We start from the raw sequence: 13,239 nt of genomic DNA on the forward strand, positions 1-13,239 counted from the left end.
TTATGACAAGTAAAGGAATTTTTAATCAGACACTTCTGTTTTATATGTACTCTAAAGATATTATTTTCCTTCTTTATTAAAAGACATCTATAGGAAATAAAATATCTGAACTGGACTTCTTTGAATACCTTTCTCTTGCTGACAGATGTAGAACTAAATTTTACTATTTGTTTTCAGTCAATTTATCTGAGAAACGGTTTTAACAAAAGGAGTTATCACAAGGTCAAATTATCAGTTGGCATAACTTTATGAATCATTCAAAATTTCCACTGATTTTGAGGCCACTAAAATGAATAAAGATGTGCTATTTTTCTGGCCACATTATTGAAGGCTTCTTTTACTTGCTTATTCCTCAGAGTGTAAATGAATGGGTTCAATAAAGGGGCAATTAATGTATTGAGCACAGCAACTCCCTTATTGAAGGCAACTCCATCTTTTGCTGAGGGTTTTATGTACATGAAGATGCAGCTGCCATAAGAGAGGGTGATGACAGTTAAGTGGGATGAGCATGTGGAAAAGGCTTTCTTCCTTTGCTGAGAAGAAGGGATCCTTAAAATGGTCCGGATGATGTTTGTGTAGGAGAGAATCACCAGCACAAAGGTGACCACTAACGTCACAACTGCTAAGATGAAGTCAGTCAGCTCCAGGAGTCTTGTGTCTGAGCAAGATATTTCTATGAGGGGCCCATAGTCACAAAAATAATGATTCAAGACATTGGAGGCACAGAAGTCCAGTTGACTGGTCATGATGATTGGGGATAGGATGATGAGAAATCCAGCCAGCCAGGAGCAGAGGATCAGCTGGATGCAGACTCTGCTGTTCATGATGGTCATGTAATGCAGGGGTTTGCATATGGCCACATAGCGGTCATAGGACATGGCAGCCAGAAGGTAAAACTCTGTGGCCCCAAAGAATATCACAAAGAAATACTGAGTGAGGCAGCCAGCAAAGCTGATGCTCTTGTTCCCAGTTGAGATACTGAATAGTAGCCTAGGAGTGAAAGTGGATATAAAGAAAATCTCTAAGAAGGAGAAGTTCCAGAGGAAGAAATACATGGGGGTCTGGAGGTGGGAGTCCAGTAGTGTGAGGGTGATGATCGTCAGGTTTCCAATAATGCTGATTATGTAGGTAAGGAGGAGAAGTATGAAGATGATATTTTGAAGCTCTGGGATGTCTGTTAGTCCCAGCAGAATGAATTCTGTCAAAGTTCGGTTTTTCATTGCTAATGATTCTGCCTGTGAAACTGAGAAGAAGAGAAATGAGGTAGGAAAAGGGCAGCAAAGCTCAGGAATACTGAGGGGAGGATGTGGGTTCCCCTTGAAATTTATTCATGGAAAATTCCTCTATCTAAGTTAACAGAATGTCTGTTGGTCTCAACTGTCCCTTTACAAAATATGCTTACCCAGGTTCCCATGTAGGCAGCTTTCTTTTTGAAGCCTTTTTCTTGAGGCAATGAAATAGTCATCTGGAACTCCATAATGCATTTTCTACATATAAAGATTTACCCCTTTATCCACTCTTTGCTTTTCCCTCCTCTCTATCTATGAAACCCTTCTCAAGATCTTGTAGGAATGTTTCATTTTTCCTTAGTGTTAATGCTTTGATCATTTGCTTCAGTGCTGTCTTCTTCAATATATCAGACACCCCCATATCCATTTGCTTTGCAGGAGTGAATGTCTTTTTATATTCTGGCTTTTGTGCCTGGTGGCAGGTTTGGAGAAAGCTCTGAAATATTGAATTCTTTTTTGTATGAGACTTTTTCTCCTGGTTTTAATTGATAGAAGAGATTACAGTTAGCCAATAATTCTAGGAAAGCTTTCTTTAACTGTTTAAAGATTCAGGGAATAATGTTTACTGGACCAGGAGCCTTTCTTATGTTCATTTTTTTTTAATTTTTAATTTTACTTTATTTTACTTTACAATACTGTATTGGTTTTGCCATACATTGACATGAATCAGCCACGGGTGTACATGAGTTCCGAATCCTGAAACCCCCTCCCACCTTCCACCCCATATCATCTCTCTGGATCATCCCCGTGCACCAGCCCCAAGCATCCTGTATCCTGTATTGAACATAGACTGGCGATTCGTTTCTTACATGATAGTATACATGTTTCAATGCCATTCTCCCAAATCATCCAACCCTCTCCCTCTCCCACAGAGTTCAAAAGTCTGTTCAAAACATCTGTGTCTCTTTTGCTGTCTCGCATACAGGGTTATCATTACCATCTTTCTAAATTCTATATATATGTGTTAGTTTACTGTATTGGTGTTTTTCTTTCTGGTTTACTTCACTCTGTATAATAGGCTCCAGTTTTATCCACCTCATTAGAACTGATTCAAATGTATTCTTTTTAATGGCTGAGTAATACTCCATTGTGTATATGTACCACTGCTTTCTTATCCATTCATCTGCTGATGGACATCTAGGTTGCTTCCATGTCCTGGCTATTATAAACAGTGCTGCGATGAACATTGGGGTACACGTGTCTCTTTCAATTCAGGTTTCCTTGGTGTGTGTGCCCAGCAGTGGGATTGCTGGGTCATAAGGCAGTTCATTTCCAGTTTTTTAAGGAATCTCCACACTGTTCTCCATAGTGGCTGTACTAGTTTGCATTATGTTCTTTTAGTTTTCAGGACTGAGATGTTACTGCTTCAGAAAAGTAGGAAAGAGTCAGCCTGGTCCCTTTTAGACTAATATGGATTCCTCCCAGAAAAATACCTGCTAGGGTCAAGAATCATTTTAGGCATTTATCTTTGTTCAGATCTTCCGGTATCACAGGAACTAAGGATCTTCAAGGGTGCTTATCTAGAACAAGTTCATAGTGGAAGTCCCTGTTGCCCTTGGCCCACTGTAATCACTGGACTCTAATGTCAAGGCAATGTTACCCTCTCAATGGGAGGCTCAGGCTTCTGTTCACTTTTTGCTTTTTGGATAATTTTTCTACATTATCACTGAGAAATTTTCATTTGTATTTCACAGAAATATAATCACAAGTCTGAATATATAATTGTTTGGAGAAGTTCATTTCATTATTTTAATGTAGAAAAATTGTAAAAGATAAAAATTCCACTTATTCAATAGGTGAATAAGTAAACAAATTGTGACCTTTTGTATTTGGAATAAAATGGGAAAATTATTTGTACTGACTTTCATATGTTTTACAATATATTGCTAGGGAAGTAAACACAATCACAAGTATATATTGTGATTTTTACCTGTGTAAGAAACTGGGGATTTATACCTATATTTCCAAATGTCTGGAAGAATTTTAAATGGTCAATGATAGTTATTTCTGGAGTGCCACTGATCACAAAATGAAAGTCTTTCTCTTTTCCTTTATCCCCATATTCATAATCTAAAAAGAAAAATATGAACCTGAGTGAGATTTTTAACAGTAAAAAACAGTAGTAGAAATCACATTCAGTTGGATATCATAATCTGTTACCATAAAATGATAATATTGATGAACTGAGGACATACTCACTTTTTGACACTCAGAAAAGATGTTGAGGGATTTTACCTCTGGATGCTGTTAGGAAGAGTCAAAACTGAGAAGTCAGATGTGGATAAGAAAATAAGATAAAATGTAACACATATTCCACTTTTCTATTACTACTCCATGCCATGATTTCTCATAAAGCATACAGGTTCCTTGGGCAGGAGTTTGAAAATAAATAGTTTCTCGCTCCCTTTGCCTTTAATCAGTCACTTGTTACTGCCTTTTCTATAAGTTGGTCCCATTTAGGATTGGTTCTACAATTTCTGAAGTTGCTACCTTATTTAAACTATTTGAAGAATACAGGAACATTTTACTTCTCACAGTCTCTTTTTTTCCCTCCATTTGATCTGGACTTCTTTACAATTTTTTATCAGTTTGAGTGATACGCATTTTATTGAGTTTACTCAGCAGAGACATTGGGGAATAAATTTTTCCCTGGAGGCCCAGGTCAAGAAAACTTTAATTAGCCTTAATAAATAATGTTGGGAATTAACTTTTGACAGGTAACTAGGAAGATGCTCCAAAGAGACCCACGAGGAAGCTGTTACATGGGCATCAGTTACAGGATAAAAGTCTTATGGCAACTGAAGCAATAATGGTGGTCATAATAATAAAAATACAACATTAGTTTATCAAGCATTTTACCTGAGCTGGGCAGTTTTATTAATTTCCATTCTTTATCATTTTATGTTCACTATAGTTGAGGCATTTGTTATTTTTAGACTCTTGGCCCACCTAGTTAGTAGGTGTGTGACCTTCAGAAGATTCTCTAGCCTCTCTGTGCCTCAGTTGCTTCATCTGTTAAATGGGGGTAAGAATAGTAATTGGAACAAAAATCTGTCATAAGAAAATGTGTTGATAGACATGGAGTGCTTAGAAGAGTGCTTGGAATACAGTAAATGGGAGACAAGTTATCATTATTATTACTTTTTTTATTTTGCCCATTTTGCAGATGAGGGAATGAAGAACATAAAAGTTGTGTAGTTTTCCCAACATCACGTAACAGGAACTCTGAATTATTGGCATCTGAGAGCTGGTTTGCCTAATTCTACAGTATGCCATGTGCCTCTTCAGGAGCATGAGGAATGCAGAAGCCAATAGGTTGGCTTCCTACTGTCAGTGGCATCACTGTTTCACCACGGGGGTGGGGAGTTTAGCATTTATTTCAGAGCAAATTCTTTCTTTCCTGTGTTGGACCATTGTCCTCTGATTCTTGCTTTCTGATGAAAGGCAGGATGTTATACAGGCTTCTATCTTCTCCTCCATGGACTTGAACTACCTTCCCTGATATTCCTTCCCCACTTTCTTTCTTTAAACTTGTTTTTTATGTACAATTTTAAAAGTCTTTATTGAACTTAATATGTATTTCTTCTGTCTCATGTTTTGGGTTTTTGGCTATGAGGCGTGTAGGATCATAGTTCTCCACCAGGGATGAAATCGACATCCCTTAGGTTGGAAGGCAAAGTCTCAACCACTGGACCACGAGGGAAATCTCCTTCACCCTTTTTCTTTTTGATTCTGTATCTCAGAAGCCTAGGTGGCTTCTATTCATATACTTGGAATCCACAGATCATTTACACGGAAAAGTCAATAGTGGACCGATCTTCAAGGATCACAGAATCGTTGAAAGAGAGGTCCGTGGTGTTGTTACACTTGACTCTGGTCAAGAGATCAAATGGTACTGGAGTTTCCTCTTGAGTTTGGTGAGAAGAATGGTTTCTATTTTCAGGGTTGGTCTAAGGTAAATCTATGAGATCATGAAGTTTGTCTTTCGTTCTCTGTGGTGAATGAGTGCTTACTCTTTAGCTGTAGGCAGAGTGACTTAAAAGATGAAAGCTGTAAATACAGGTTTGAGACCGATAATGTGTAGCTGACCAAGAGTTTTCCAACCTGTAGACCCCCAGCAGGAAAGACAAAACAAGCTAATGGAAGTGGCAGAAGGACAAAGGTGTGCAAACCAAGACAGGAGAGGTACTGGAAATGGATTTTTCAAAGAAGCAAAGGACGAGAAGATAAACAAGAAGCCAAGATGGTGTAAACATGTGAAAGAAGAGATAAATGTGGTCAGTCAGAAGCTGACACAGAGAGATTATTTGGTATTCAATATGTGGGATCATTTCTTCCAAGCCCGCATTCCCCTAAGAGAATCTTGCTTGAGTTTATCCTAGAATGGCTAGCTCCTTGACCACTGATGATTGGAGCTTGATAGCACAAGGGCCAAACTGTCATAATTAGAATCACTTTCCTGGGTGCTTATACCATATTTGAGTTTGCTAACTGTATGCAGTCAGGCTGGAAGAAGATTTAGATTTTATGGAGCAGGCATAAGGGGCTATGTCACAGTGGACGAAGAATCAAGGATGCTGGACCATAGTGAGAAAAGGTGGGATACAGCCACAATGAGAGAGGGAGGGAGAAAGAAAGTGGGGGGAGGGGGAGGGAAGGAGAAGGATGAGAAAAGGGAGGAGGAAAGAGAAGGGGCTGAAGCACCAAAGAATGGATGCTTGTGAACTGTGGTGTTGGAGAAGACTCTTGAGAGTCCCTTGGACTTCAAGGAGATCAAATCAGTCAATCCTAAAGGAAATCAGTCCTGAATATTCATTGGAAGGACTGATGCTGAAGCTGAAGCTCCAATACTTTGGCCACCTGATGTGAAGAACTGACTTATTGGAAAAGACCCTGATGCTGGGAAAGATTGAAGGCAGAAGGAGAAGAGGACCACAGAGGATGAGATCATTAGATGGCATCACTGACTCAATGGACATGAATTTGAGCAAGCTCTGGGAGTTGGTGAAGGACAGGGAAGCTGGGTGTGCTGCAGTCCACGGGTCACAAAGAGTTGAACATGACTGAACCACTGAATTGAACTGAAGAGAAAGGAAGAGAGAAATTCAGTAATCTTGAAACTGATGGTTCCAAGTAGATTTTAAGGGAGTCAAAGGATAGGTTCTCATATATTATTCCGCCAGGAGATTTCTGTCTAAATACAAAATTTTAAAATACTGAGACATAACACTTCACACTGGAGCCCCAACACAATAGCTACATGAATACAACCCATTTCATGTTTATATATTGAAAAAAATTTATTTTTATAAACAGGCAAAATATAGAAGATAATAGTGAATCCCCATAGCTGATTATTTATGTCCTACAATTTGAAGATTTTGATATCATTTTAATCAAACCAAGGCAATTTCAACTGAGTATAAGCAGAAAACCATGGAGGGTTTTAGAAACACTAAAATCTATAGATATCTGTGCTCAATGGACTTGTTCCAAGTATCCAATCTATTTGGCCAGATCATGTCCAGATATTCACCAAATAAAAGTTTCAAAAACATTGTTTTTGCATCTTTACAAATGTATTTTATGCCTCAAATGAAGCACTTAAAAAATTTACACTTAGGCACTTTCCTAGCAGTCCAATGGTTAGGACTCTGAGCTTCCATTGCAGGAGGTGTGTGTTCAACCCTGGTCAAGGAACTAAGATCCTGCATGCTACTTAGTGCTGACAAAAAGTTATTAAAAAAATTACACTTAGAAGGAAATTTCCAAGGGGAAATAATTTTGGAGAACTTATGCTTTGACTACCTTGACATGTATGTGTAAACAGGAGTTTCAAGATTAGAATTTCTCTGTCTCCCTCCTTTCCTCCTATTCCTCAGTTCAGTTCAGTTCAGTCACTCAGTCGTGTCCGACTCTTTGCGACCCCATGAATCGCAGCACGCAAGGCCTCCCTGTCCATCACCATCTCCCGGAGTTCACTCAGACTCACGTCCATCGAGTCCGTGATGCCATCCAGCCATCTCATCCTCTGTCATCCTCTTCTCCTCCTGCTCCCAATCCCTCCCAGCATCAGAGTCTTTTCCAATGAGTCAACTCTTCGCATGAGGTTCCAAAGTACTGGAGCTTCAGCTTTAGCATCATTCCTTCCAAAGAAATCCCAGGGTTGATCTCCTTCAGAATGGACTGGTTGGATCTCCTTGCAGTCCAAGGGACTCTCAAGAGTCTTCTCCAACACCACAGTTCGAAAGCATCAATTCTTAGGCGCTCAGCTTTCTTCACAGTCCAACTCTCACATCCATACATGACCAGAGGAAAAACCATAGCCTTGACTAGACGGACCTTAGTCGGCAAAGTAATGTCTCTGCTTTTGAATATACTATCTAGGTTGGTAACTTTTCTTCCAAGGAGTAGGCGTCTTTTAATTTGATGGCTGCAGTCACCATCTGCAGTGATTTTGGAGCCCCAAAAAATAAAGTCTGACACTGTTTCTACTGTTTCCCCATCTATTTCCCATGAAGTGATGGGACCAGATGCCATGATCTTCGTTTTCTGAATGTTGAGCTTTAAGCCAACTTTTTCACTCTCCTCTTTCACTTTCATCAAGAGGCTTTTTAGCTCCTCTTCACTTTCTGCCATAAGGGTGGTGTCATCTGCATATCTGAGGTTATTGATATTTCTCCTGGCAATCTTGATTCCAGCTTGTGTTTCTTCCAGTCCAGTGTTTCTCATGATGTACTCTGCATATCAAGCTGGTTTTAGAAAAGGCAGAGGAACCAGAGATCAAATTGCCAACATCTGCTGGATCATGGAAAAAGCAAGAGAGTTCCAGAAAAACATCTATTTATGCTTTATTGACTATGCCAAAGCCTTTGACTGTGTGGATCACAATCAACTGTGGAAAATTCTGAAAGAGATGGGAATACCAGACCACCTAACCTGCCTCTTGAGAAATCTGCATGCAGGTCAGGAAGCAACAGTTAGAACTGGACATGGAACAACAGACTGATTCCAAATAGGAAAAGGAGAACGTCAAGGCTGTATATTGTCACCCTATTATTCCTACTCCCTCTTATTCTTTCCCATTTCCCTCCTACTCCTTAAAAACAATATTTATTTATTTATTTATTTATTTAGGCTCCACTGGGTGGCATGTGGGATGAACATGACCAGGGATCAAACCCAGGCCTCTTGCATTAGGAGTGCTCCCTGAATTGGGAGTGCAGAGTCTTAGCCACTGAGCTACCGGGGAAGTGCCCCTCCTGTCCTATCTTTTACTTATCCTTTTCTCTCTCCCTTCCTCTAGAATGAGGTGTGTTGTCCAGGATAAAAACAAAGATGATCTCTCTTACACAGAAACAGAATGAAAAGTTAGAGCAGCTCTGAGCTCCACGCTCACCTTCAGAGACAGCCTTGGTACCTGTTATTAGGAAGAGAGGAAAAGAAAACTTCAAGTTATTATTTTTCCCTTTTGAGGTTTGAGACAAGAGTAGATGTATGGTCAATTATCACTTTTTAAAAAAGGATTTTATATTGATCTTTTAATTTTTATTGAGAGTCCTTAAGACTTCTTCTGAGGATTGTTTCTAAGCAGAGTTCCCTGGGTGTTTCCCAAACTAAACCAAACCAAACCAAACCACACAAAACCCTGCTAGAGGGAGTTATTTGCCTAAATTATTCCCCGGACAGAGATTCCATTGTCTGAGAATTGAAATCCTTTCAGGTTTCATAACCTGCATGATGTGTAACATTTGGTAGAAAATCCCACGGGAAAGAGCCATTTAAACAGATTATCTCTAGAATATTGATTCTGTGCCTTGAGCATCTGGTTTCTTCTACGTGAACATGTTAAACTTGTGTCCTGGGTCCTCAGTCCCTCTACCCATCATCCCACAGAACTGGCGGGGGTCTCACACTGGAATAACCTTCACATTGTAAAACTTGGGAATGGAGGTGAAATGGATTTAGAGGTATCAATGCCAAATGTTAGCCTTTAAAATGCAACTGCCAAGGTGGGAGCATACTGCATTTGTCTGCTTTGGACCTGGCTCATTAGTTGTCTGTCTTTACTGGGTTTGGAGAATGGAATTAAGACTGAGTCAGAGATTTCCCTGGTGGTCCAGTGGTGGAGAATCCGCCTGCCAATGCAGGGGACAGGGGTTCAATCCCTGGTCCAGCAAGAACCCACATAGATCCCAGGCAACTAAACCCGTGCACTATAACTACTGAGCCCACACACCTAGAGCCCACAAGCTGCAGCTATTGAAACCTGCACACCCTAGAGCTCATGCTCTGCAACAAGAGAGGCCGCTGCATGCATCCCAACCAGAGAAATTCAGTGGGCAGTGACAGAGACCCAGTGTAGTCAAAAATATAAAAAGAAATTGATTCAGCCTGGGAAGTGGGTAAATCAGCACACCCTCCTCTTGCCTGACCATTTCCTGCAGCTCCTGAGAAATACATAGCCAGATAGATAAGCTCTGGGTCTCTCTCCCATAGGCCATCACCTTCATCAGAGAACTTTATTTTGGGTGATAAAGTCCCTGGAAAACAATGTCTCAGAAGTGCCCTTCATGAGAAGAACCCACATAGATCCCAGGCAACTAAACCCGTGCACCATAACTACTGAGCCATAACATACTGAGAGCATGGGGGAGTTGAGAGTATGGGGGAGTTGAGAGTATGGGGTCCGTCTAGTCAAGACTATGGTTTTTCCTGTGGTCATGTACGGATGTGAGAGTTGGACTGTGAAGAAGGCTGAGCACCGAAGAATTGATGCTTTTGAACTGTGGTGTTGGAGAAGACTCTTGAGAGTCCCTTGGACTACAAGGAGATCCAACCAGTCCATTCTGAAGGAGATCAACCCTGGGATTTCTTTGGAAGGAATGATGCTAAAGCTGAAGCTCCAGTACTTTGGCCACCTCATGTGAAGAGTTGACTCATTGGAAAAGACTCTGATGCTGGGAGGGATTGGGGGCAGGAGGAGAAGGGGACGACCAAGGATGAGATGGCTGGATGCATCACGGATTTGACGGACATGAGTCTGAGTGAACTCCGGGAGATGGTGTTGGACAGGGAGGCCTGGCGTGCTGCGATTCATGGGGTCGCAAAGAGTCAGACACGACTGAGCGACTGAACTGAACTGAACTGAGAGTATGGGGGAGTTGAGAAAGCTCCTGAGCTTTCTGGGAAATTAAAAAACCTCATTTTACAAAGAGAATGTGCTCAAGTTAGGCTCCATGGGATAAGACCTTCAAAATCTACCAACCTCCCTGTCTGAGTCTTATTTCAGGGGCCAGATTACCTGTGATGAGGACACTGAATGCCCCAGAAGAAAAATAAAAAACTGTCTCAATATGCATCCTGTAGACAATCTATTTCTTGGTAACTATGGTCAGTGACCATAGGTGAGAAGAGACCAGGTCCTCCTTCCTGACCTGATCATCCCAACTACAGTTCATATAGGCAATCACTCTCTGTCCCTCACTTCTTAATGGTAGATCCTGAACCAGGACACTGCATGTGTTTACCATATGTGCTTACTTTTTGTTGATGAATTTTTGTTTAATAAACCACTTTAATACTTAGTGGCTGAAAGCAGCCACATTTGTTTTATTCATGATTCTGTGGGTTGGCCATTTGGGCTGGGCTCATCTGGATGGTTCTCTGTTGGTTTTTGATGGGCTCATTCATGTATTTTGACCACTGTCAGCTGGGCAGCTCTGTTTCATGGTGGCAGAGAGCATATGTGTATGTGTGTGTCTGTGTGTGTAAGTTTATCTGCAAGGGTGATGGGGGCAAATTTCGCCTAGGTTAGTTCAGGCTTGTTCACATAGTGGTAGGTTTCAAGGACTTCTTGTTTCTGCAAGTTTCCTGGTGGCTCAGATGGTAAAGAATCTGAGTGAAGTCAATCAATCTCTGGGTCAGGAAGATCCCCTGGAGAGGGGAATGGCTTACCCATCCCAGTATCCTTGCCTGCAGAATTCCACGGACACTGTGGTGGGCTACAAACCATGGGCTCGCAGAGTTGGACATGACTGAGCAACTAACGATGCAAACATAAAGTGTCACTTGTATGAAGCAAGCCACATGGCTAAACCCAATGTCAGTGTGGGAGGGCACGACCAAGGCAGGTGGCTACAGGGAAGCAAAGAGTATATACTAATCACTTGCAGTCTCTGACAGTGGGTCATCTTTGACACATGAACTATGTGTTGAAATATAGAGGTAAAGTGAATCTGAGGGTGGTTGTGGAGGAAGAAGCAATGGGAGTGAGTGAGCCTCGACTCCTTACACACCCTGGAAGGTGCCTTGCAGGGCTGCTACTTATTCTGGAGCCCAGTCATTTTTCTGACCAAGTCTTTTACCACTTGCTTCACTTGCTGGTTCCTGAGAGTATAGATGAAGGGGTTCAGGAGAGGGGCAATAACTGTATTGATTAGAGATACTCCTTTGTTGAGATCAACCCCTTTGCCTGGAGAAGGCTTTACGTACATGAAGAAGCAGGTGCCGTAGCACATGGTGACCACAATGATGTGGGAGGAACAGGTGGAGAAAGCCTTTTTCCTCTCCTGGACAGAGGGGATCCGGATAATTGTCTGGATAATCTGGACATAGGACATGGAGATCAGCACCAGTGTGCTGAGCAGTGCCACCAAGGCCAGGGTAAAATCCACCAACTCCAGCACCTCTGGCCCACTGCAGACCACCTCCATTAGAGGTGTATAGTCACAGAAGAAGTGGTTGATGTGGGTGTCACAGAATGGAAGCTGACTGGTGAAGACGAGAGGAATGATGATGAGGGAGAATCCTGCCAGCCAGCAGGTGAGGATGAGCCGTGTACAGACTCTGCTGCTCATGAGGACGGGGTAGCGGAGTGGCCGGCAGATGGCGATGTACCGGTCATAGGCCATGGCTGTGAGGAGGAAGAACTCCGTGGCCCCCAGGAAGATGTGGAAAAAGTCCTGGGCGATGCAGCCAGCAAAGCTAATGGTCTTAGTTCCCGTGGCAATGTTGAGCAGCATCTTGGGCACGATGACAGTCTGGAACCAAATTTCTAAGCAGGACAGATTCCGGAGGAAGAAGTACATAGGGGTCTGCAGGCGGGTGTCCAGCAAGGTCAGGCTGATGATGGCCAGGTTTCCAGAGACGGTCACGAGGTAGGCAAGCAGCAGGAGCAGGAAAACTGCCATCTGAAGCTCTTTGGTGTCTGTCAGGCCTTGGAGGAAGAACTCAGTCACCAAGGTCTGATTGGCCATTGTAGATTTCATGTCCTTTCCAGAAACATGCAAGCCCTGGCCGATAGAGACATCAGACATTAGCAATCCAGGGCAGATAGAGACATCAGACATTAGCAATCTTGGGCAGATAGAAGCATCAGATAGGCCTCCCAGTGGATTGAGGGAAGTAGAGCAGAAGCTTCTAGAGGCCCTTCCCTAGTCAAAAATGTCACCTTCTTTAGAATCCTGAAAGAATTATTGGATGTCAGTGATTGTCCTCTCTCACTCCCATCTTCCCTCCCTCTTTTCTTTCATTTCTTCCTTTTATTTCATCTGAGAAAGTCTATACAGAATCCTCTGCTAAGAACAGAAGAACTAAGATGCGTTTAATCCCACTGATCACAGCTTCCTCTGTCCATCACCTCATCTGACTACAAAACAACTTGCAGTGTGATGCAGCATCACTTCCTATTTTCACACCTCTTGCTAGTTCTTCTGCCTGACCCTATAGGTAGGGGGCCCATACAGTTGAGGGCATTCTGGGAAGCACAGTCCTCCATTTAATGAAGATGATATAATAGTGAAACTGTGTACAAGCCTCTGTGTCCTTGTCTTCTCAAGTAAAATGTTGACTCAAGAGTTAATGATTGGAAAACGAGAAGATGTAGAAACAAAGAGTAGCCATTGGTCTGGGGAACTGGTAACAATTTAGACAATAATTCTGCCACATA

General features: G+C 42.0%; 2 protein-coding genes across 2 annotated transcripts; both read right to left on the reverse strand.

Moving 5' to 3' along the window:
• Nucleotides 1–284: 284 nt before the first annotated feature.
• Nucleotides 285–1,220, reverse strand: LOC138078665 (olfactory receptor 6C4-like). Its single transcript, XM_068971458.1, has one exon. The coding sequence runs from the start codon at nucleotides 1,218–1,220 to the stop codon at nucleotides 285–287; it is 936 nt and encodes a 311-aa protein (XP_068827559.1).
• A 10,391-nt stretch (nucleotides 1,221–11,611) lies between these two features.
• On the reverse strand, nucleotides 11,612–12,547 carry LOC138078666 (olfactory receptor 2AP1-like). Its single transcript, XM_068971459.1, has one exon. It carries the CDS (start codon nucleotides 12,545–12,547, stop codon nucleotides 11,612–11,614), a length of 936 nt encoding a protein of 311 aa, XP_068827560.1.
• Nucleotides 12,548–13,239: the final 692 nt, after the last annotated feature.

Source organism: Capricornis sumatraensis, chromosome 4 (assembly GCF_032405125.1).
Source record: "Capricornis sumatraensis isolate serow.1 chromosome 4, serow.2, whole genome shotgun sequence".
In the NCBI taxonomy this organism is placed as follows: domain Eukaryota; kingdom Metazoa; phylum Chordata; class Mammalia; order Artiodactyla; family Bovidae; genus Capricornis; species Capricornis sumatraensis.

Bases quoted from the DNA above. Each gene is read 5' to 3' on its own strand.
- LOC138078665 (XM_068971458.1), bottom strand. From the start codon at position 1,220: ATGAAAAACCGAACTTTGACAGAATTCATTCTGCTGGGACTAACAGAC.
- LOC138078666 (XM_068971459.1), bottom strand. From the start codon at position 12,547: ATGGCCAATCAGACCTTGGTGACTGAGTTCTTCCTCCAAGGCCTGACA.